Source organism: Phalacrocorax carbo, chromosome 11 (genome assembly GCF_963921805.1).
Source record: "Phalacrocorax carbo chromosome 11, bPhaCar2.1, whole genome shotgun sequence".
In the NCBI taxonomy this organism is placed as follows: domain Eukaryota; kingdom Metazoa; phylum Chordata; class Aves; order Suliformes; family Phalacrocoracidae; genus Phalacrocorax; species Phalacrocorax carbo.
This window is the reverse complement of record NC_087523.1, coordinates 17107452-17128271: the sequence shown is the minus strand read 5'-3', so window position 1 is coordinate 17128271 and position 20820 is coordinate 17107452. Positions and strand designations below refer to the sequence as shown.

The window sequence follows — 20820 nt, the reverse complement described above, 5'->3', positions numbered from 1 at the left end:
TTTTTCATGTCTCCAGCAGGGCCGGCCGATGATTTTTTTTAGTGCTACTTTGTCCTGTTGCCATGTGTCTCAGCTATTGCTTTTGTTTTCTGTTGCCTATATTTGCCTCTCCATCTTTTTTACCTCATCCTCTGGCTTTTTTTTTTCCCCCACCGCCTGTTCTGTTTTCTGTTCAAATGCGCTCAGTGCCGAGGTGAGGGTGCCTGACCGCTACTGATGAAGCAGAATACCCTGGTGTGCAGTGAGGTGCATGTCCATCCCCGCAGTGTAACAGGACGAGGCTGCCCTGGCAGGTAAGACTCGCTCAGGAGGAAGCGAGCAAGCATTCCCTCCTCGCTGTGCCTGGGTGGCTGCAGCACAGCTTCCGCTAGCTTGGACGTCTGAATTAAAAACATGCTGCCGTCTTTGTAGAAAAGTAGTCTGGCAGTTAATTCTGAAAGTATGTTGTTTTTTCTTGTTGGGGGGGGGGGTTGTGTGCGTTATTCCCTCTTTCTGCTGCCGAGTTCTGCTCTCAAGACCACTGGGCTCTAACAGATGGTGACGTAGGAGTGGAAGAAGCCTGCTACTTCCTAGGCAGAGATTCCTGCAAGCAGGAGTGCAGCTCCCCCTCCCTAACTGGGATATGCAGCAGGTCTCCAAGGCTCAGTGATGCTAAGGAAGGCAGCAAGAGCACCCCTGCAGTGTGGGATGGAAAATGCCTCTTTTGAGGGGTGAGGAGGCTGCCTAAACATACTGGTACCTCAGCAGGGGCAGCTGTCTACTGTGGGGCAGCAAAGGGCAGTGCTTCTCCTGGCCTGGGTAGTGGCTGTGATACTCAGCCACGCACCTTCGCTGGGCGCAGCACTGCTGTGCAGGGCTGGGCTGTTCCCTCCCTGGTTAGTGGCTGCAGGGTTGGAGGGCTGGGTGTTACCTCTTTGAGCTAAGGGCATGCCAGCCTCACCAGCTCTGGTGTGTTTCTGTAGCCATAAGCTCTCTGGAGTGCCAGTACATGGCTTAAATTAAGCTAGTGGATGAAGCCCTTGCCTAAGGGGAGGTGTAAAGGTGAGGGCTTGACTCACTCTTTTTTTTTCTTCATGACTACCAAGACAAATACAGAACAGGAAGGCCTGAGATGAGGCTTCTGCCCCATAAGAATGACTTAGACCATTCAGAAAGGGCTCTCTGTGCACTACTGTGCAGCAATCATTACAGCTGGTACGGGGCAGTGGTTGAGCTACTCTTGGTTCTCTTCCAATGCAGGGCATGGGGGTGAGTTGGTTTTTGGGTTTTTTTCTGCACTGCTCCCTAATGTGATGCAACCATGGTGCTTGTTTCTCAACTGGGTCTGACTTGGGAATGCTTAAGAAGCAAACATGATTACTGGAGGCAGACGCACTCTCCTGCCTTCATACTACATGCCTCAGAGCCTGCCAAAGCCAGCCGTACGGCAGGGCCAGTTACGACACTCTGGCCTTCAGGAAACTGAGCCCATGTACCTCAGTGGTAAAAGGCTGTTCCCTATACCCCAACAGGCCTGTTTTGGGGTGTGAGCTGGTGTCACAGCAGGTATAAATCCCAATTTAATTTTTCGAAAGAGCCTGGCAGCTTCTGTCTTCATTGCAGCGCTAAGCAGCAGTACCAGCTTCTGTTACATATCACTCATTTTAAATCCTGTTCTCTCCCTCATTAAGACAGGAAGAAAATAAATACCATTTCTGTATCAATTCATTACTCAGCCCATTAGGTTGCTGTAACTAACACAGGCTCCTTTTTTCTAACAGTTCCCTCCTAGGCATGACACAGAGCTGAGCTTCCAGCAAGCGACTGTTTGGTGAAGACTTGTCTCTCCATTTCCCTGCTAGCTGGTTGGTCCCAGCCTGTATTCCCTCCTTTGCCCCTCAGGCCGCCTCCCTCCAGCTACAAGGGCTGAGTTTGTTATCCCTGCACTAGCACAGCATTTGCCCAGACACCCCAGAAGGTTAGCAAGTATTCCGCAGCCCTGCTGTAAGCTCCTACCCGACACTCCATCCCCCACCAGGCTCCTGCCACCCCAGTCAAATAACCACAGCCACACACCTCTTGCCTATTTATACAATAAGCACTAAGGTTACACTTTATTTACAACTTTTGAAAAATGTACAGTTTCTTACATGGGTTACTTGTGCAAAGTTAAACTTCTCAACTAACAGACCAATGTGCACACAAAAGACACTGGAACAGTGGACAACACAATTGTAGGTTTCCTCATCCCACACTGCTGCTTAAGGTACTGTACCCAAATGTAGAAACTTGGCCTTACCAAAAAAGTGAGTCTGGACTTACAAATGGCATTTTTTTTTTCAGAATTGAAAAAACAGTTTCCCTTCAGTTTTATGGAAGTAACTCAAGCATGCAGCAGTAGCTCACACAAACCACACAGTAATCTACAAAGAGCAGAAACTGCAGAGACTCAGGTGCCTACCCTTTATCCTACATTATTCAAACTTTCCACGAGGCAAAGTTGGATCCCAAGTAACTTATCTTTCACAGGTAAAGACAAGGGGCAGGATAAAGACACTGAAGGAGAGTAATTCCACTGCTAGAGTGCTCCAGGTTTTTCCTCTTCCTTAGTGTGGAAGGTCTTTTGCTCAGAGTACCACAGCTCTACCTGGTTTTGTCCAGTAATGCCTCAGTGACAGGACTACAGAAACTTACTGAAGCAGTCTCTGTAGGAACGTCCTTTAAAATAAAATAAAATTAAAAAAGAGGGGTTGTTTTCACCCTAAGCAAAGATCAAGTACCAAAACTGTAGTGATTTACGTATATCTGTACATAAATCTTGTGTGTGAAGTGCCAAAGTAACTAGCATTCCACAGTCTTGAATTGGAATCAAGAGTTGGAGGGTTTTTTTTCCATGAGTAAGGAACTGATAAACCAATACAAAAGGGAAACAAGGTTATTTCTTCACTCAGTACTTACAAATGCAGCGGGGTCTAAACCAATAGTAGAGGTAAATGACCAGCCTGGACAGATCAGCACTTTAGTTAATATCAGTTAAAAAATGTGTATGTATATAAACATCCCTTTATCAAGCTACACATAAGCATCACTGTGTATAACACAATTACAATTAAAAGCTTAGTGTACACTACAGAAATGCACAATACTGCCCTAAGACTGGAGAGGGACCACAAAAAATGAATTCAGCATCAGTAACTCTTTTGCAAGTAACCCAAGTACAGAACATTTGACTTCAAGGTGGGTGCTTTCTGATGTCCAAGGAGAAGAAGCTTCAGCAAGGGAGGGTGGCAACAGCACAACAGCTATTCTGCTTTCAAAGTAAATGCTAGGAGGAAAAAGATGACTGAGACACTTTGTTTGTTTTCCTCATCAACAGAGTGTTCATTTGCATCATCCTGGGTCAACAGTCACGCCAGCTCTGTTCTACTATTGCAGAAACCCGTTTTTCATATTCCCGCTTATTCTCTTGGTATAGCTGAGCTGCCTGGCTGTTTGCTGGACTGTTAGGATTTGGCTCATCCAATAGGGACTGTGCAAAGAGAAAAAGATTCTTAGGCATGTGGAAGTACACATAGCTTCCCAACATACTCCTTGAGCTATCCATACTAACAAGAGCGCAGAAGTTCATCTAGATACAGGTAAGGTATGTCACATTGTTCCAGCTGTACATTACTGGAAGCTTTAGCCAACAGCATTACTCTTAGCAGCACACATGGCCGCTTAATTGCCAGCCAAGTGGCAATACCCAGGGAGTGCAATCGCTGGGCAGGTCCCTTCAGCGACCACCGCTGTCACTGTCTGCTCAATTTACATCTGGGAAGTATTCGCACTTTAGCTAATACCAAGGTACAGCTGCTGTAACTGGCTGTCGGGAGCAAAAGGGGAAAAAACCAAAGTGTTTCCCAAGCGGTTTTTGTCAAAGCATCCTAATTTCAGTCTACCCTTTCATGCAGACTTCTTTTTACCTGTATGGATGTTAAGATGGAGGAGACATCATAAGTAGGACTCCAACGATTCTGAAGAATATCCAGACATATACTACCATCTGCATAGACTAGAAAAGGTTCAAGAAGAATGGCTTAAAACAGGAGGTTGTACAGCTGCTCACATTTTTCCTAGTATTGCCTGATCCTGAAAACCTACGTACCGACAAACACTGCAAAAGTCAATAGTGTCTGACAGACTTAAATCCAGCAAACAAGCCTGTAGGTAGGAAGAGGTGAAGCTTGTTACTGACAGCTGCCTGCTGTATTTAAACTCAACCTCTGCTTATTCTTCAACATCAAGCTTCTCTGTGACATTGCAGCTACTACTATGGAAAACCATGGATAGCTTTTAAGGCAAAAAAACTTAAGCTACCCAAAAGTGAACAAATAAAGAGCACAAGGAAAAAGCTGTTTTCACCTAAGGTTTCCCTAGAAAATATCTACAACACTGGGTGTCCAGTCACCTTTCTCACAGCAGCTTTAGAAGACCCCTCCCTCAGTGCACTTCACCCACACATGTTGACTTGCTGCATTTGAAGGTTTGTGGTATTTCTTCTCAAAGCTCGTATTTGTGTGGAGGCAAGGAATTCATCTCCAACCTTCAATGACCTAAGAAGGGGCTTAATTAAATGATCTTACTATCACTGGCTATAATGGGAAACTAACACTACATTTCAAGGTATATCATTCTTACAGGCATTTCTGGGAAGTGCTAAAAGACAACTGCATTCAGCAGTGTCATGCTGTCTATGCCATATGTATAGACAAAGGTCCAAGGCACTGCTATTTAAGAATATATTCACCTCCAAGGTTTAACAACAGGCAGCTGAGAGAGAAGAGCGTCTCACCAATACTGTGCTCTAACACCTGAAGGTAAGAGGCTCCTTCTAGTACCCTTTTCATTTCAAACCTGAGCACTGCTCCCACATTCATCCTAACCAAAACTACACAGAACCACATGGAATTTTGCTAGCTTCTTAGATTGTGGAAACTTTTATAATAAATAGACCTTTTTCTACAGCACTACAGCAAGCTCTAACTAAAACCAAAAACAAACAAAATAAAAAGCACTGTCAGTACTTACCATTTGGATGAAACATTTTAGAGACGAATCTAACAGTAGGTGGCTTATTCGGATATTCTTCTGTGAATTCTATTGTAAGTTTGAAAGTTCCTGGAGTTGAAAGAGAGGTAAGTAACCCTTAACCAGAATGTATTTACACAAGGGATAAATAAGTAGCATCCCTCCACAAGCACAAACTGATACTATTGTGCTCATACACGCATGTTGGATATGGAATACAGATTGCTCAGTCCTACAATGACTCTTCTGCTCTCTTCAAAGTTAATGATTAACGCCGAAGCAGCAGACAGTACTGGTACAAGAGTATCTGCTGTGACTTACTTTATTGCCAAAACCAACAACCCATCAAAAGGTTTGTGTAAGGAAATAAATCTGCCCTTCAGGTTTTCTTCCACAAAGCCTAATCCCAGCGCACTGTAAAAACAGCACAAGTGGGTGTATAACCATCTGTGCAACAGGCCGTGATTTAGTAAGTCCTAAAGACTGGGATATGCGATCATGACAAGGGCCTTCTGATTTATTTCCTATTTAAATTTCAAGAAAATACATTTTTATCAACAACTGTAAGGTAATCAGGTCTTATTGTAGAAAAGTAGTATGGAAAGGAGCATCCAAATCAGACACTTCAAAATAAAAATCTGATCATTTACTTCACACTAACTAGTCGTCTTTGTAGAAAAGCTGATTAAGCAGAAACAGAAAACTTAAGTCCCAATCCAGTCATTTTAACAGCCTGCACCAACATAAGTATTTTAGCCCTTCTCCTCAGGCTACGACAATGTAAGAATAAGAAGTCTGACAACTCAGCTGCATAAATATGGGTCCAAGGGACTAAGCACTGCTAGGGCTTCAGATCAGCAACTAAGGAACTCTATGTACTCCACTTCAAGCTTCTCTCTACCATGCCATTGCCTCAGACCAACCAATCCAGGAGGCAGTTTATGAAGTTCCCCGGTCTGCCTAGACAGAAATATCCAAAACACCTTCAAATAAACATATAGCTCTCCTGTAAAAGGAAGGCACCTTATAGTAACAGCTGTAACAAGCTGCCAGGGCAGATATGTTACCTTTTTTGAAAAGGCATTCTTATGTATCAGTGACAGGTGTCACACACACAAACACCTGCAACTTGGTGCCCACAGTAAAACTCAGAGGCCCAGGTATAGAGCTCATCCTTGCTTCCTACCGTGAGGGAGTTTTCCAGCCCTAACGTAATTAACATACTCCTTCATTTAGCTGGCAAACACATGCCAACAACTGGTAGCCAGAGAACAGATTTTTCAAACCCTTTTCCCTTTTTTCAGATCAGTAAGGGCCAGCGCTATTCCCCAGGGACTCCTTCCTTTATAAGGAGGTAAACTACAACACTGAGTTGCAAGAGATGAAGGTCATTGCTTTGACGTTCCAGTCTGCACATGAAGACAGAGTACAGATGCTTCAGAGCTTTCTGTACAGCAGTGGGAAGCCTCAACATCCTAAAAATAAGTTTTTGCATGTTTGTTTTTTATTAGCAGCCTAACAACATAAGAGCAGAGCACCAACGGCATGCTATCTTACTGTAAAACAAAAGAACAGGAGTAGTATAGTTGAGATTGTTTAAATTAGCGGAAGTCTGCAGTGGGGCTTTGAAGCTTTACTCCAGCTAATCCAGAGGCACAGAGTCAAACTGATCTCAGATCTAAGCCAGCCCTGGAAAGTTAGTAACAACAACTACCAGCTGCCAACATCAGCTCAGGACTACCTGTCCTCCCCTACACAGTGACAACCCCAGGCAATACTGGCCCTTTAGAATCGAACACTTGGAGATTTGATTCTAAATCTTAACAGATTCCCAGCTCTCCCTGCCCCAGTTCTGGTTCTCAGTAGCCTCCTTATGAGGCAAGAAAGCAGGCACTTTCTTCTGTGGAAGAGTGACTAAGCAAGCAGTAGGCTGAAAACTGAGCACAAACCATCAAATAGAGTTCAACAAGCACACTTGAGAAAATGAATGCTATTCTAGAAGACTGACTGAAGTGGGAGCAGAGCGGACAGACTGGGTGGCCAAAAAGCAATAATGGGCAGTTTGGTCTTGGAATCCATTTAGAACTACTGAAAGAAAGGGAAGCTATCTGTCCCACCAGGGACAGGCCGGCATTACTTTTAACACAAATCTGAGTGAATGGTTGGACAGCTTCCAGCTGGAGTATCTACCTACTCAAACATCCAAGTCAAGACCCAGAGTAGCAATGGCTCTATGAAAGAGCTTCGTGGTATGCAACACCTCGTTGTTGAGCTTTATTAAAGGACAAATGTAGAGATTCAACGAACCCAAGTCCACGGGTCACTCACACTGAAAGACCACGCATGTGAAATAGGTATCACGACACATACTGCTGGGGATGAGGCCTTCAGTGTCCAGTCTCGTCTGTCACTAATTTTAAAGCTTTTAACGGGTATTCCTTGCAACTTGCCCTAGACAGCCAATTTAAAAACATAAATTATCAGTGTCTCTGTCATTACTGATATTAGGATCAACCCTGATCTTAGGAGAACAGTCTCTTCTCTCCTGTGCTTACCTACCTCATTGATCTGTTTCTCCTACCTCAGGATATAAGGTCCTCACAGGGCTAACACAGAGGCTTCTCCACAACCTGTATGCCAGCCCAAGCAACCCCTTCCAGAGCAGCACCCATGCCCGTGCCGGGCCCTCCTCACTGCAAGGAGGAAGAGCAGCCCCCTCTATTCCACTGTCTGTAAAGTAGGGACAATCTCATCCTCTCCTGCATGAGGATACAGAATCTGTATTCCATAGCAAGGAACAAACATACAGAAGGCAAATGCCTTGCCTTCTCTGTTCAAGCCTCCTGCATGATGACAGCAAGACAGGATACTACAATAGCTGTGTTCCTTTACTCTCTCTAAGCCAGGAATCCTGCACTAACCACAGTATCATCATCCAGTTTCAGAGAAACAGGTCTGAAGGACTGGGAGAGCCTGGGTTTCCATCACTGTGACAGCACTACCAACTTTAGATGCCACACACATATAGTTCTTAGAAATAGGGTGAAGGGCAGGATAAATATCCCCGGGGTCCAACTGCAGACACCTGCAATCGAATCCTCTTAAACCAGAAGATGGAAGTTATGCCTATCTAAATTAGTAGTTGCTCCTAGGCCGAGTCAGCCTGCGCACAGAGTTGTGAAAACACCCCCTAACGTCTGGGGGCGGAGGGGAGGGAGGGCTGTTAGCTGCATTATGCTGCACAGCAAGTAAACAAACGTGTTTGAACCCAAGGTTTTCAGTCCAGACAAAGATAAGGAACCTCAGAAGCTGAGTCTAGAGAAGGGTCTCACCAAAATGAGCATAAAGAACAGTAATTCTCATGATGTTGATCATTACACCTCTAATTAAAAATTTCACAGGCTACTTTCACAAGAACTAAGCTATAGGAAGTCTTCCAGTATCACCAGGAAGTGACACAGCCTAAAAATGAAAGTACAAAGCAGCTTCAGAAGAACACTGCCCTGCAAAGGCTTTGTCAGGATTACAGAGCTCCAGCGTACCTTTGAGTCACAAGGGCCTGCACAGTTACAAAACAAGCCCAATCTAACAGTTCAATACTATTAAATAAAAATTTCCTTAGTTTTACCTATGTTAAGCTAAACTGCATCTGAACTGTGCTACCATTATCTGAACTATGCTACTCCAGCTACTTAAAGGAAAAGGACAGCTGAGGCACCAGTACACTCGTATCTCTAGGCACCACCTAGTATTTTGTTATCTAGCACAATGTAAGAGATGTCCCAGAGAAAAGAAGATAAGCATATCCTGCAACACAAGACATATCTGTTTTCCTGAGCGCGTACTGTGAAAACACACACTTTGCTATGAAAAGAACAATCCCTCACACACCGAGATTATATTATTAGATCAACCGAGGCAGTAGGACAGCAGTAGAAGACTCAAACATCTGTTTGAACTTCAAACTGCTGTGAGTGCAACACATCCTAAGTATTTGAGATAAAGACACGGCGCTGCCACAGTGGAAAGCACAGACGAAATCGGTATGTCAGGGCTCTCAAAAGCAGTCTTCCAACCTTCTGCAGCTAAATGGAAATATATGGAAAGAAGCCCTCATAGCACCTGTTAAGCCCACACTGAGCGGGAAGAGCCTGAACAAGGAAACAACACTGTGAGACGACGGCTTTCTGCTCTGAACAGTGAATCACTTTGTTAGTGGCAGCGCACCCAAGGACCTAAGCAGCTCTCGCAACCCTCACTTAAGTTTAAGGGAGCCCGTCTTTAAGGTATACAAGATGAGATAACAGAATACATTTAGTCTGCCTGTTCTGTTATACGATATTGTGGAATACTCAGGTTCTAAACATTACACTTCTGAAGCAGCTACTATAGCACGTTTCTTAACTAATCAAATGCATCCAAAAAAAAAAGTAACTGGAGCCTTTGGAGTTTTCTTAGGCCTGAAATATTTAAAATCTTCAAAATCTTCACAGAAAAAAAGAATCTGCAATTTACAGGCATGCCCACAGGTGCCATCACCGAGGATAAACAAAGACAAAGGAGTTAGCCAAGAACAACATGAGAGTTAAGGAATTTTTCCTATGCTTTTGTCATGAGTCATGGAGATCTAGGATTAATTACAGCCTGCACTGAAAGTACCTTAAAAAAATGCACCACTGATTTCAGTTAGACAGTATTTCATGTCTAACAAGTTTTCACAAAGATGTTGAAGTATTCATACAGCATCAGTAAAGCTATAAAAGACAGTAAGGCCAGACAGAAACTCCTAGGACACAGGTATGTTGCAAGGACCTATTTAGTCAGCTTTTAAAGTTAAAAAGTCCTTCTAATCTTTAACCCTGAATGATACTGACTGTAGCAGGGTGAAGTAGATGCTAAGAAACAAAAAAAATCTGTTCTGAACTTCCTCAAACATTCAGCCGATCTCCTACTTCAACTGACTTGTGTTGGGACTTACTCACAAAAGACTTCCAGCCTCAGAAAAACCAGAACTCAGAACAAACAACAACAGTTGTATACCAGGTTTTTGACACTGCTCCGAATATGAGTGTCCCTAAAAAACACAATCCAGGGCTCAACAGAAAAGCTTGGAGGTCCTTAAAATGTTATACTAAATTAGGGTTGGGACACTCAGATTTAGTGATGACAAGCAAGCCCCTACAAGCTAATCTGTATGCTTCTGTAAATCAACAGAGCAATCTAACTCTACAATGCTTTCCTGGAGTAGGATTAAAAAAAAAAATAATATTTGTGTAAGTTCTGGGAGCAGCCCAGAGACATGAGGTGAGGTGAATAGGCTCCCGCGCCCCCTCCCAGCCCCACACCTGTTGGAAAGGCCACGGCAGCGACCTGTGAGGGCCGTGTCAAACAGCAGCAGCTTACCCCGAGAGAGCCAAACCCCGGGCCGGCACGCCGCCCCACTTACCGTCCTCGAAAGGGGTCCCCTCGGGCCTAGAGGAGGGAAAAGCAGAGCACAGCGTTACCCGGCGGGCAGCCCGGCCCGGCCCCGGCCCCCCCGGCCGGCAGCGCGGCGCCCACCGGCCCCGGCCCCCGCCGCCCACACTCACCCGAAGATGACGGCGTTCCAGACCATGATGTTGTTCTCGGAGGGGGCCCCGCTCACCCCGGCCGGGGGATCCTCCTGCAGTCTGCGGGGCACGGGGAGGGCTGAGGAAACGGTTCCGCGGCCCCCCTCCCCGGTACACCCCCCTCCCGGCGGCGACCGCCCCTGCGCACTTCGCGTAACTCAGGCAGGTAGCTACACGCCCCTGCGCAAACAGCGTAACCCGCAGGCAGGCAGCGCCGGCTGGCGCTACGCAATCAGCGGAGCGCGCCCTACCCCGCCGCCATGTTGTGCTGCCCCCCTCCTCCCCCGGTAGAACCGGGCCCTTCACCCTCTTCCACCTCCCCCCTCCTCCTCCTCCTCCAGCCCGCCCTCCCCGCTCCCCTCAGCCGGCGGCCTCAGTACCTCTTGAAGTCCCGCATGAGGCGCCTACGGGCCGGAGTGGACATGGCGGGCTCAGGGTTATAGATCACTCATACACTGTCAGAGGGAGTAGGAAGCGCCCGGAGGCGGCGGCAGCGAGCTCCGACTGAGGCAACGGCGGCGCTGACGAACAGGAACGATCGCGGCCTCTACCACTGAGGCGGGCGCGGGGGTGAGGCCCCGGGCTGCACCGACTCCTGCGCCTGCTGCCGGGCGATCCCGGGACGTACCAACTGCCGCGGGGAGAGGGGGCGGAGCCGGATGCCGCTGAGCCTCCCCCCCCCCGCCCGGCCTCTACCACCGCGGCTCGGGGGCGAGGGGCGGCGCCCAGGGCCGGGGGCTGTACCAACGGCGGGAGCGCGGGGGGGGAATGCGGCCCGTGGCGTCACCGCGGAGGGAGGGCGGGCCGGAAGTGGCGGGGGCGGGGCGCCCGGTGGCGGCAGGAGCGGTCTTGTCCCTTGGGCTCTGTCGTGGCGTAAACCCGGCCGGCGGTTCGGCGCGGCACAGGCGCTGGGTCACAGCCCCGGAGGGGTGGAAGAGAGGATGGGAAGAGTGAGAGTGAGAAAACTCGTGGGTTGAGATAAAGACAGTTTAATAGGGAGAGCAAAGGCCGTGCACACAAGCAAAGCAAAACAAGGAATTCACTCCCTCCCTCTCATGGGCAGGCAGAGGTTCAGCCGTCCCCAGGAAAGCAGGGCTCCATCTCATGTAATGGTGACTTGGGAAGGCAAATCCCATTGCCCCTTCCCTCTTCTTCCCACAGCTCTGTATGCTGAGTATGATGCCATATGGTGTGGGACATCCCTTGGATCAGTTGGCGTCACTGTACCAGCTGTGTCCCCTCCCAACCCCCTGTGCACCCCCAGCCCCTCGCTGGTGGGGCGGGGTGAGAGGCAGAAAAGGCCTTGACTCTGTGCAAGCCCTGCTCAGCAGGAATGAAACATCCCTGTTATCAACACTGTTTTCAGCAAAAACTGAAGACAGCCCCACGCTCACTGCTGTGAAGAAAAATTAACTCTACCCCAGCCAAAACCAGCACAACTTGCTGTGCTGCACTTTCTGCTTCTAGAGGGAGCTTTTTCCAAGGGAAAATAATCTCTTTTACACCTTTTTTATTGCCTTTGGGATTAAAGAATTTCTCTCTGCTGTTGCCTAGAGTAGCTACTTCCCAGGTGATGACAGAGGCATGGATGGCACTGCCTGAGACTGCGTGCAAAGGACATTGAGGTGCTGGAGCGTGTCCAGAGAAGGGCAACAAAGCTGCTGAACAGTCTAGAGCACGTGTCACGAGGGGTGGCTGAGGGAACTCGCATTGTTTAGACTGGAGGAGGCTGGGAGGAGACCTTGTTGCTCTTTACAATGACCTGAAAGGAGGATGTGGTGAGGTGAGTGTTGGTCTCTTCTCCCAAGTTACTAGTGATAGGACAAGAGAAAATGGCCTCAAGCTGTGTCAGGGGAGGTTTAGATTGGATATTAGGAAAAATTTCTTCACCAGAAGGGTTGTCGGGCATTGGAATAGGCTGCTCATGGAGGTGGTAGAGTCACCATCCCTGGAGGTGTTAAAAAATGTGTAGACAGGGCACTTTGGGACATGGTTTAGGAGGCCTGGGGGTGTTGGATTGACAGGTGGACTTGATGATTTTAGAGGTCTTTCCAACCTTAATTATTCTATGATTCTATGAAGGGAAACAGTGTGACTGTCTTCCCCATTCCCCAGGGTTTGGAGCATCGCTGGGCCAACTTCAGGCTAGCTTGTTTGTTAAGAGAAATGATGTAAGGCCTACATTTTGCCATTGTAGTTTGCATTTAACCTGCAATCATACTGCGCTATCCCGGGCTTGGAAGCGGAGTGCCTATGGCCCCTCTGGTGCACACCAACATCCCCCGCTTCTCATTTCGGGAGAAACGACCACGTTTTGTGAAAATGGGGGAAAAAAACGCAACCAAGCAAACCAAAAAACAGCCGCGAGGAGAGCGCACAGGCCGCTCCTACCAACCCCCGCTCCGGAGCTCGGGCTGCGCGGGCGGAGCTGCGCTGCGGCGGGGGCCGGGCCCGCGGGGAGGCAGGGCGGGAGGGGAGGCCGGGGCCCGGCGCCGCCATGCCCAAGGTGGTGTCTCGCTCCGTCGTCTGCTCCGACACCCGGGACCGCGAGGAGTACGACGATGGGGAGAAGCCGCTTCATGTCTACTACTGCCTGTGCGGGCAGATGGTGCTGGTGCTGGGTGAGCCGCGGGCCGGGGCTAGGACGTGGGTAGGCCGGGCTTGGGCCGGGCGGTAGGCCCGGGGTAGGCCGCGGGTGGGACGGGGGATAGGCCGGGGGCTGGGCTGCGGGCGGGCCGAGGTTAGGCCAGGGTCCTGCAGCTCTGAGGGCCCGTGAGGCGGCCGGGTGTAGCGCGGGTGCCCGTCCCGGCCCCGCCGCCAGTCCAGCCCCGCCGTCGCCCCGCAGACTGCCAGCTGGAGAAGCTGCCGATGCGGCCGCGGGACCGAGCCCGGGTGATGGACGCCGCCAAGCACGCCCACAAGTTCTGCAACGCGGAGGAGGAGGAGAGCGTCTTCCTGCGAAGGTGGGACGCGGCCGACCCCGTCCTGTGCCCACCCCGTCCCTCTGAGAGCCCCTCTGCCGCCCGGGGAAGGGGCTGCCCTGTTCCGGCCTTGCCTCCTGACCCGCTGGGGTCCCTCAGCCAGGCACCAGTGCCTGCTGCCTCCGCGCTCCTCTCAAGCTCCTCCTCTCTCCCCCAGGCCAGAAGGCATAGAGCGGCAGTTCAGGAAGAAGTGCGGCAAGTGAGTGACTGTGGTGGCTCTGTAGTGACTTTTAGAGTCTGTTTTTGTGGTAACCATAGGAATCCAGAATCCAGGTTTCCTCACAGCTACATGCGAATCTGTTTCCAGGTGTGGACTGCTGCTCTTTTATCAACACCAGCAAAAGAATGCTCCCGTGACGTTCATTGTTGATGGTGCCGTGGTCAAATTTGGCCAGGGTTTTGGGAAAACAAACATATATACTCAGAAACAAGAACCTCCCAAAAAGGTAATTAGCTTTAGAGAAGTTAAAAGGCTATCTCTGCTTTTCAAAAAGGTGTGGTGAGTAAAATCACTTCATGGTGGGGGCAGAGGGGAGAAAAAAAGAAAGAAATCACTGGGGATAATTTTCCTTTGCCACCCATGGAGTTCAGGTAATCTTAATGACTTGCATGAAAAGCCTTAAAAAGGCTTGGAGGGGAAAGTGATCCCTAGTGGCACGGCTGTTCCCAGGGTTTAACAAAATACTCTGCTTCTCACTCAGGTGATGATGACCAAACGGACCAAAGACATGGGCAAGTTCAGCTCTGTCACCGTCTCCACAATTGATGAAGAGGAGGAGGAGATTGAAGCAGTGAGTTTTGCCTGCCCTTGGTGGCAGTCGCATCTGAACTGGGCAGCTGCCTCGGACACTGATCAGAGCCAGTGATCGTCTCACCATTTGGATGAGGTGGTGTTACTTTGGTGTTATTGCTGTTGCAAAGTGACATTGTCTGTGTTTCAGAGGGAGATTGCAGACTCCTATGCACAGAATGCAAAGGTGATTGAGAAACAGCTGGAACGCAAAGGCATGAGCAAAAGAAGGCTACAGGAACTGGTGAGTGTTTTCTTTGGTGTTGAACATGGATCTGTGGGCTTTGTACATAAAAGCTGTGTTGCAGATTGGACTACAAGTATAGGGAGGTTCTGGTACAGTCATGGGTAAGGATGTCAAATCCTTTGTGAGGATGACTTGTCCTTTACAGGTTTTGTAGAAAAGTTCTTATAGTCCTCCCAAACTTAAAATGGTGTCCAATTACCTATAGAGCTAACTGAAGAGCAGCCAGCAGAGCTTTTGCAGGGAGACTCCCCTGACCTGTTGGACAAGGAGCGAAGGAAGGGAAACCAGGCCGTGGCTTTGCCAGCCAGAGCACCCCTAATGCTGTGCTCTCAAGCCTGCTTAGCAGAGCAGGTCTTTGCCATGAGGCACCAGGGCAAGCTGAGGACCTGTGGAGCTCAGCTGCTACCAGGAGGGTCACCTGGAGAATTAATGGCAAGAACATCACAGCTGATCTTACCTGCTGTGACAGGAGAGTAGTAGATGGGAGGGGGAGAAAATGTGCAGCTTCCATCTGAGGATAGAAAGTATGAAGTTGTCTCCTGTGCAGTTAGTCTTGGGGTTTTTATGATTTTGAAGGCAGACCTTGTTTTATACCTTAGGAGAGGAGGGCATCAGCAAAGATCTTGAGCTACTCTTGTTCCTGGTGTGAAAAGCATGGGCCAGGCCCCAGCACATTGCAGTGATTTGTATCTCTCTGGAGTTGCCAGGGTGACAACATACTTTCTCCAAATATTCTACTAATTTTTTCAGGATTCTGCACTTGTTCAGGAGTGAAGTCCCAATACACTGGGGGTGCCCACCGTCACAGGCATTTGCCCATACTATCCCACGTACCCTGCCACCCATAGCTGTCCAGCCTTGGGGCAGACATCTGGATGATATTCTTATTGCTTATTAACCTTAGAGCTGAAATGGTCTGCCAAAGCAATATCAACAGATATATCTTAACTACCCAAGGATGTTCAAGATACTGAAAAGTTGTTGTGATGAGAGAGGAGACATTATAGAAGATGGTAGCTAAGGTGCCGTTCTGTATTTTCTCCATAAAAAAACTCCCAGAGAAGGAGGTATAATTGCTAATTATATCCATGAGGTGGTACCTGACATGTAGTAACGGCTTCAATATAAACTTCAAATACCAAATAAAACTCAAGGCCTATGTTTTAAAAACAACTCTCCCAGGGAAAACATCACTAATCACTGCAGAGCACAGCAGACCACAAAACCCAACACCAATCTTTAACAGACCCAGCAAATACAAGAGCATGGTGCAGATCAGATAAACTAATATTGAGAACAGAGTCTACGCTGTGAACAGCAACTGTTATTATCTCAACCCTTCGTGCTCCATGTTGGGCGCCAAAAACGACTGTTGTGGTTCAGCCCCAGTCAGCAACTGAACACGCAGCTGCTCACTCACTCCCCCCACCCCTGTGGGATGGGGGAGAGAATCGGAAGAGCAAAAGCAAAGAAAGAAAACTTGTGGGTTGAGATAGGAACAGTTTAATAATTAGGATAAAATAATAATGATAATATTGATTATGATAATAGTAACAATAATTATAATAAAAAGGAAAAGGGAAAAAAACACAAACAATACAACCGCTCACTACCCGCCAACAGATGCTGCCTGTCCCCGAGCCACGATCGCTGCCTCCCTCCCCTGGCCAACTCCTCCCAGTTCAGACAGTGTTCAGACAAGAAGACCAAATGTCACGGGAGCACTGAAGGGAAACATATCCTGTCATTATTTCATTCTGTCTTAATTTTCTTATTCAGGCTGAGTTGGAAGCCAAGAAAGCCAAGATGAAAGGGACCCTGATTGATAACCAGTTCAAATGAAATGCTGCACGTCTGCTGGGTATTTGGAGATGGGAGAAAGCTACCAGGAGCTATCGCAGATCTGTCAGCAAAGCCGAAGTAACAGACAACATTCAAGGGCAACGTGCTACAGCCAGCTCAGAGGATGAGTACCTCTCTGTCATAAGCGATACTCCGGTACCAATTGTAATAACTCCAATGGCGCTGGAGACTTTGCTGAAACTACAGTTCTCCACAGACCCAGTGTTATGAGCAAGCTGTTCCAGCCAGAATATTTACTTTTGGGAAACTCTTCGCTGGGTGCCATCCGGAGTTCAGTGCACCTTTAGGTACCTGTCTTTTTATTTTGGTGGTTTTCAAATGTGTAAGACTTCTGCAAATGTATTAGAACAGTAGGTCGACTGTACAACAAAGAAATCATTACAAAAGTAAGCTCTGTGCCTGTTGTTCATTTTGTTATTTTAAATGCGTCCAAAATATGCAGCAGCCTGAGAGACATGCCATTCCAACAGAGTCTGGAACGACTCAGATGCAGGGCTGTCAGAGGCAGCCAGCACAGGCCTGGCTGTAGCCTTAAGTCTCAGCTCCTGCTGAACATTGGAAAGCTGCAGTTGTGTGGAAGTACACTGCCCCAACAGATACTGCCCGATACAAGAACATGACATTCAACCCTGTTTTAAGCTACTGAAAACAAGGACTGCCTGTGTATTATACCATGAATGGGTACAAATACATAGTTGGAAGCTACTGATATGATTGGTGATCATTTAAAGTGGAATACAACTGCATGTCTGAACTAACCCGTTCTACAAATCAGTATCGATATTTGGAGTCGTAAAATATGAAGGAGAATGGTTGTGAATGCACTGGCCACTAAGGACTTGGATAAAGATAATGTTAAGAATTGGTGTGTAAAGTACCTTGTTTGGGAAATAGTATTTTATGTCTCTTGTGTGATGCAATAACAGTGCTCTGTAGCCCATGTCTCTGTTGCTCTACTTGGGATTAAATACCATGCTATGGATTTGAATTAAAATATTTTTCCTAGGATGTTCTTACTCTGCCAAGTATCGTAAAGTAACATGAGCAATGATTAAGATGCTTCATCTCCTGCAATTATTATGGAAGACTTCCTATAATCAGTACAGATTTTCCATCTGGCTTTATAACCCTGACTGGGAAAACTCAGGTCTGCTTAGTCTAAGGATGTGTCCTTCCTTTCTGTGGGAAAATAAGGTGTAAGGGATGGAGCAAACACTGCTCCAGAGCTGGGAGGCATCAGTCGCATGCCAATTTAATGCCAGGCTGGGTAAGCACGTGTTCGGGTTAACTCAAGCAGCGCTGGTCTTGTTCACCGCTGATCATCTGCTAATCTGAAGCCTGTTTCCAGAATCTTACATCCAGGGGCTCTTCACTTAAGCAGTTACAAGGAGGTGTGTAACACGTGGGAAGGGCAGGAGGAATGAGCGGGTACAACCCCGTTGCACGAACTCCTTTTCCAAGTGCAGTAGCACGGTCCGGCCAGGCGAGGGCCTCGCGGTTCCCCTGGGAGCGACCCAAGCCCTGAGTAACAGCAGGTTGGGCTCTATTAAAATTAGGAAGTTTTTTTCCAAGCAGGAGTCAAAGACTCTGAAATTTGCAAACAGGTTTTGACCCGTGTGAGGTCTTCTGCGATGCAGACTTCTCAGTCACCGGTTGTCATAAAGGACAAAGAACGGTCCTGCTTGAAGTGGCACCCAGCACAAAAGCTGACTCAGGGCTTGTGCATTTTACAGTTAGGGTTAAGGTTGGGAGTGACTAAACGCAGGGCTTCAGCTGCCGTGGGGCTGTGAAGGGGCTGCCAGGAGGGGCAAGGACCAGTTTGGCGAGCGCAAACAGCATCTGGCGAGTGCACCGTTCAGCACAAGTTGCCTGAAGTAGCAGCTGCCAACTACCATCGAATTCCTCCGCAGTGCATCCTGAGCCCTGAGGCAGTGTTCACAGCACAAGCACTCCTCCTTTCTGGCTTTTAGACCAGCCCATGTTCAGTCAGTGGTTTTCATTCTTGTCATTACAGATCTGCTTAGTTTGGCTCACAAGTATGTAGTTTGTCGTGTTAGCAGTCCCTGAGATACTTTTAATACCCTCTAGGTATGCAGTCAGTGGCTGAAACAACAACACAGAGAATCTGATCCAATGCATTATTAAGTATGTATTTCTTACCCTAACTAGATCAAATTCACAACAATTTAAGTCAAGTTGGGCTTTTAATTTCTAGGTCTAAATGAATTAAAAGATGTTAGCTGACTATAGCAACAGGAAGCAGGTTAAATGTCCTATTATAATAGGTAAAACTAGCCATTCTGCAGAGCTTCCCACACCCCCGTAACAACTGGGTAATCTGCAGCAGTGTTCAGATGGAAGAAAAGTCAGGTCTTGTGTTACTGTAAAAGCCAACATTAGGTTTTCTACATCTGTAGGCAGGCGATTAGTTTGTTTAACTGAGCACTATACTGCGCACAAGAACTTGTCCGGATGTAGCGGTATTGCAAAGCAAAGTAGCGTGTGAAGTAAAGGTGGAGGAGGAGATATAGTCCAAAAATAATGCCACACATGGCCAGACTTGGTGTTTCATGGCTTAGTCCAGTCCAGTTTCCACACGCCTTTGCAAGAACCTCGTCTGCATTGCCATGTCAGAACAGCTCCATGGGTAGCAGTGCTGCCTTGTTCCTCATAACCTGTAAAAAAGCCCCCCCGCAGTTTGTAAACACTGGAGAGCAGCGGTACCGGTGACCGCAACCTTGTTGGTGTTAATTGCAGCTGTACCTGGGGAGCAACGCAGCTGGTGCTATCACAGAGGCTCCGGGGCACTGGATAACACTAAGGCTTGTTCAGAAGCTGCTATTCAGCATTTATCTGCCTGGGCTCTGGGCAGGTTAATAGCCCAGAGGGAGCTGGACCTTGGGAGCCTGGTGAGGGCTGTCTCCCTGCGGAGCCCTGCGGCGGTGCCTGGCCTTGCTGTTCTGGCCCTGTAGCCCTGCACATGGCATGAGAAAGATGTTCCCACCCAGCACAGCTGCACAGGGCAGAAAGCTGCCTTCAAGGGAGCAAGCGCCGATAGTTCCCTTGCTTTGCACCTGAGGCTGGTGCTTCATGCCCTGGGATGTGCTGCAGGGAGCTGGGGGGGGGGGCACTGCACCCACCACCCCGCAGCAAGGGCCTGCCTGCGGGACACGGCAGCAGCGAGCCCCGGCGGGGATGCTCTCAGCTTCCCAGTTCCATGTGCATCCCCACAGGGCAATGGCACCAGGGTGGCTGGCAGTGACCAGACCATGTGCAGAGCTCAGCCTTAAAACCTGAAGGCAAATATTTCTGGTCAGCTACTACAGCTCTCCGTGGGCCGTGCTCCGTGTTTCTGCTATTTCACCCACTAGACTGGCATACAGATGGCTCACGCTGACTCCCAAGACTATTGCAATGAATATTAAAAAATGCACACTAATTTTTTGTTGTATGACAATGTGAGGCGCTTTGGATCAGTACTGACTGAGCAGCCTAAATCAAACTAGATGCAGCTTTTGCTGTTGTTATGCTGAAGAGCCCCACAGGTCCGTGGGGCACTGCCACATCCAGGCATTTAAAAATACAAAATAAAAATGATGGGCTTGTTTAAAAGGCTGTAGAGCTGGCTTCCGAGGGATGGGGGAGGAAGCCTTGCAGCTCTCTATTGGGGAGATCTTATGAACCTAGCTGGCCCCAGCATGCTGGTTTTTTGGGTGGATTTCAAAGCACAAGTGGCCAACCTCTCCTTGCTTGTCAGCCAGAAAAACACCACCCCATCCGGGCAGGCAGGGCTGTAACTCCTGATGTCCCCAGCAGGATCAGACAGCGACAGCCAGCAAACCCCTGGTGGGACAACACCTCTCAGAACGTCTCTGATGCTGCAGGCCTTGGCAGTTCCCCGAGGGCTCAGTGTGCCCAAATTGCTCCCCCCACCACACTCGGTATGGCACCAGGGTGTACAGAAACAGGGCTGTGTCCCCACAGGCATGCCAGCTTTAGCTCATGCCCCACAGCCTGATCCACGTCCTTTGAGCGGCTGACGGGGACACCTCACATGGCTGGGCAGCGGCAGGATCAGTCCCGCAGGCGGTTTCAACACACTCACCCCCCTGGGGACAACCAATTTCACCCTGTGCGACCTGAAGCATTGCATCTTCCCCTGCCCCTCTGTGACAGCCACTGCTGGACCAGTGCAGGCAGCACATGGAGGATGCTGGGGCCATGCCTGGCCCAAGGTGAGAAGGACATGGCGGCAGGGGGGCCTCTGACTCCAGAGCCCAG

General features: G+C 48.5%; 2 protein-coding genes across 3 annotated transcripts; one reads left to right on the top strand and one right to left on the bottom strand.

Annotated features, from left to right (window-relative positions):
- Positions 1-2058: 2058 nt before the first annotated feature.
- Positions 2059-11308, bottom strand: UBE2A (ubiquitin conjugating enzyme E2 A). Its single transcript, XM_064463257.1, has 6 exons — positions 11039-11308; positions 10638-10718; positions 10496-10521; positions 5050-5139; positions 3945-4033; positions 2059-3508 (listed from the first exon to the last, which is right to left on the bottom strand). Exons 1-6 carry the CDS (start codon positions 11080-11082, stop codon positions 3380-3382), a joined length of 459 nt encoding a protein of 152 aa, XP_064319327.1. The 5' UTR covers positions 11083-11308; the 3' UTR covers positions 2059-3379.
- Positions 11309-12302: 994 nt separating this feature from the next.
- On the top strand, positions 12303-17533 carry STEEP1 (STING1 ER exit protein 1). Of its 2 annotated transcripts, none has more exons than XM_064463256.1 (7): positions 12303-12441; positions 13504-13621; positions 13797-13838; positions 13947-14085; positions 14341-14430; positions 14581-14673; positions 16456-17533. In XM_064463256.1, exons 2-7 carry the CDS (start codon positions 13527-13529, stop codon positions 16516-16518), a joined length of 522 nt encoding a protein of 173 aa, XP_064319326.1. In that variant the 5' UTR covers positions 12303-12441; positions 13504-13526; the 3' UTR covers positions 16519-17533. The 2 variants fall into 2 exon arrangements, with proteins under 2 accessions (XP_064319326.1, XP_064319325.1); XM_064463255.1 differs by lacking the exon at positions 12303-12441 and adding an exon at positions 13104-13279.
- The last annotated feature ends 3287 nt before the right edge of the window (positions 17534-20820 follow it).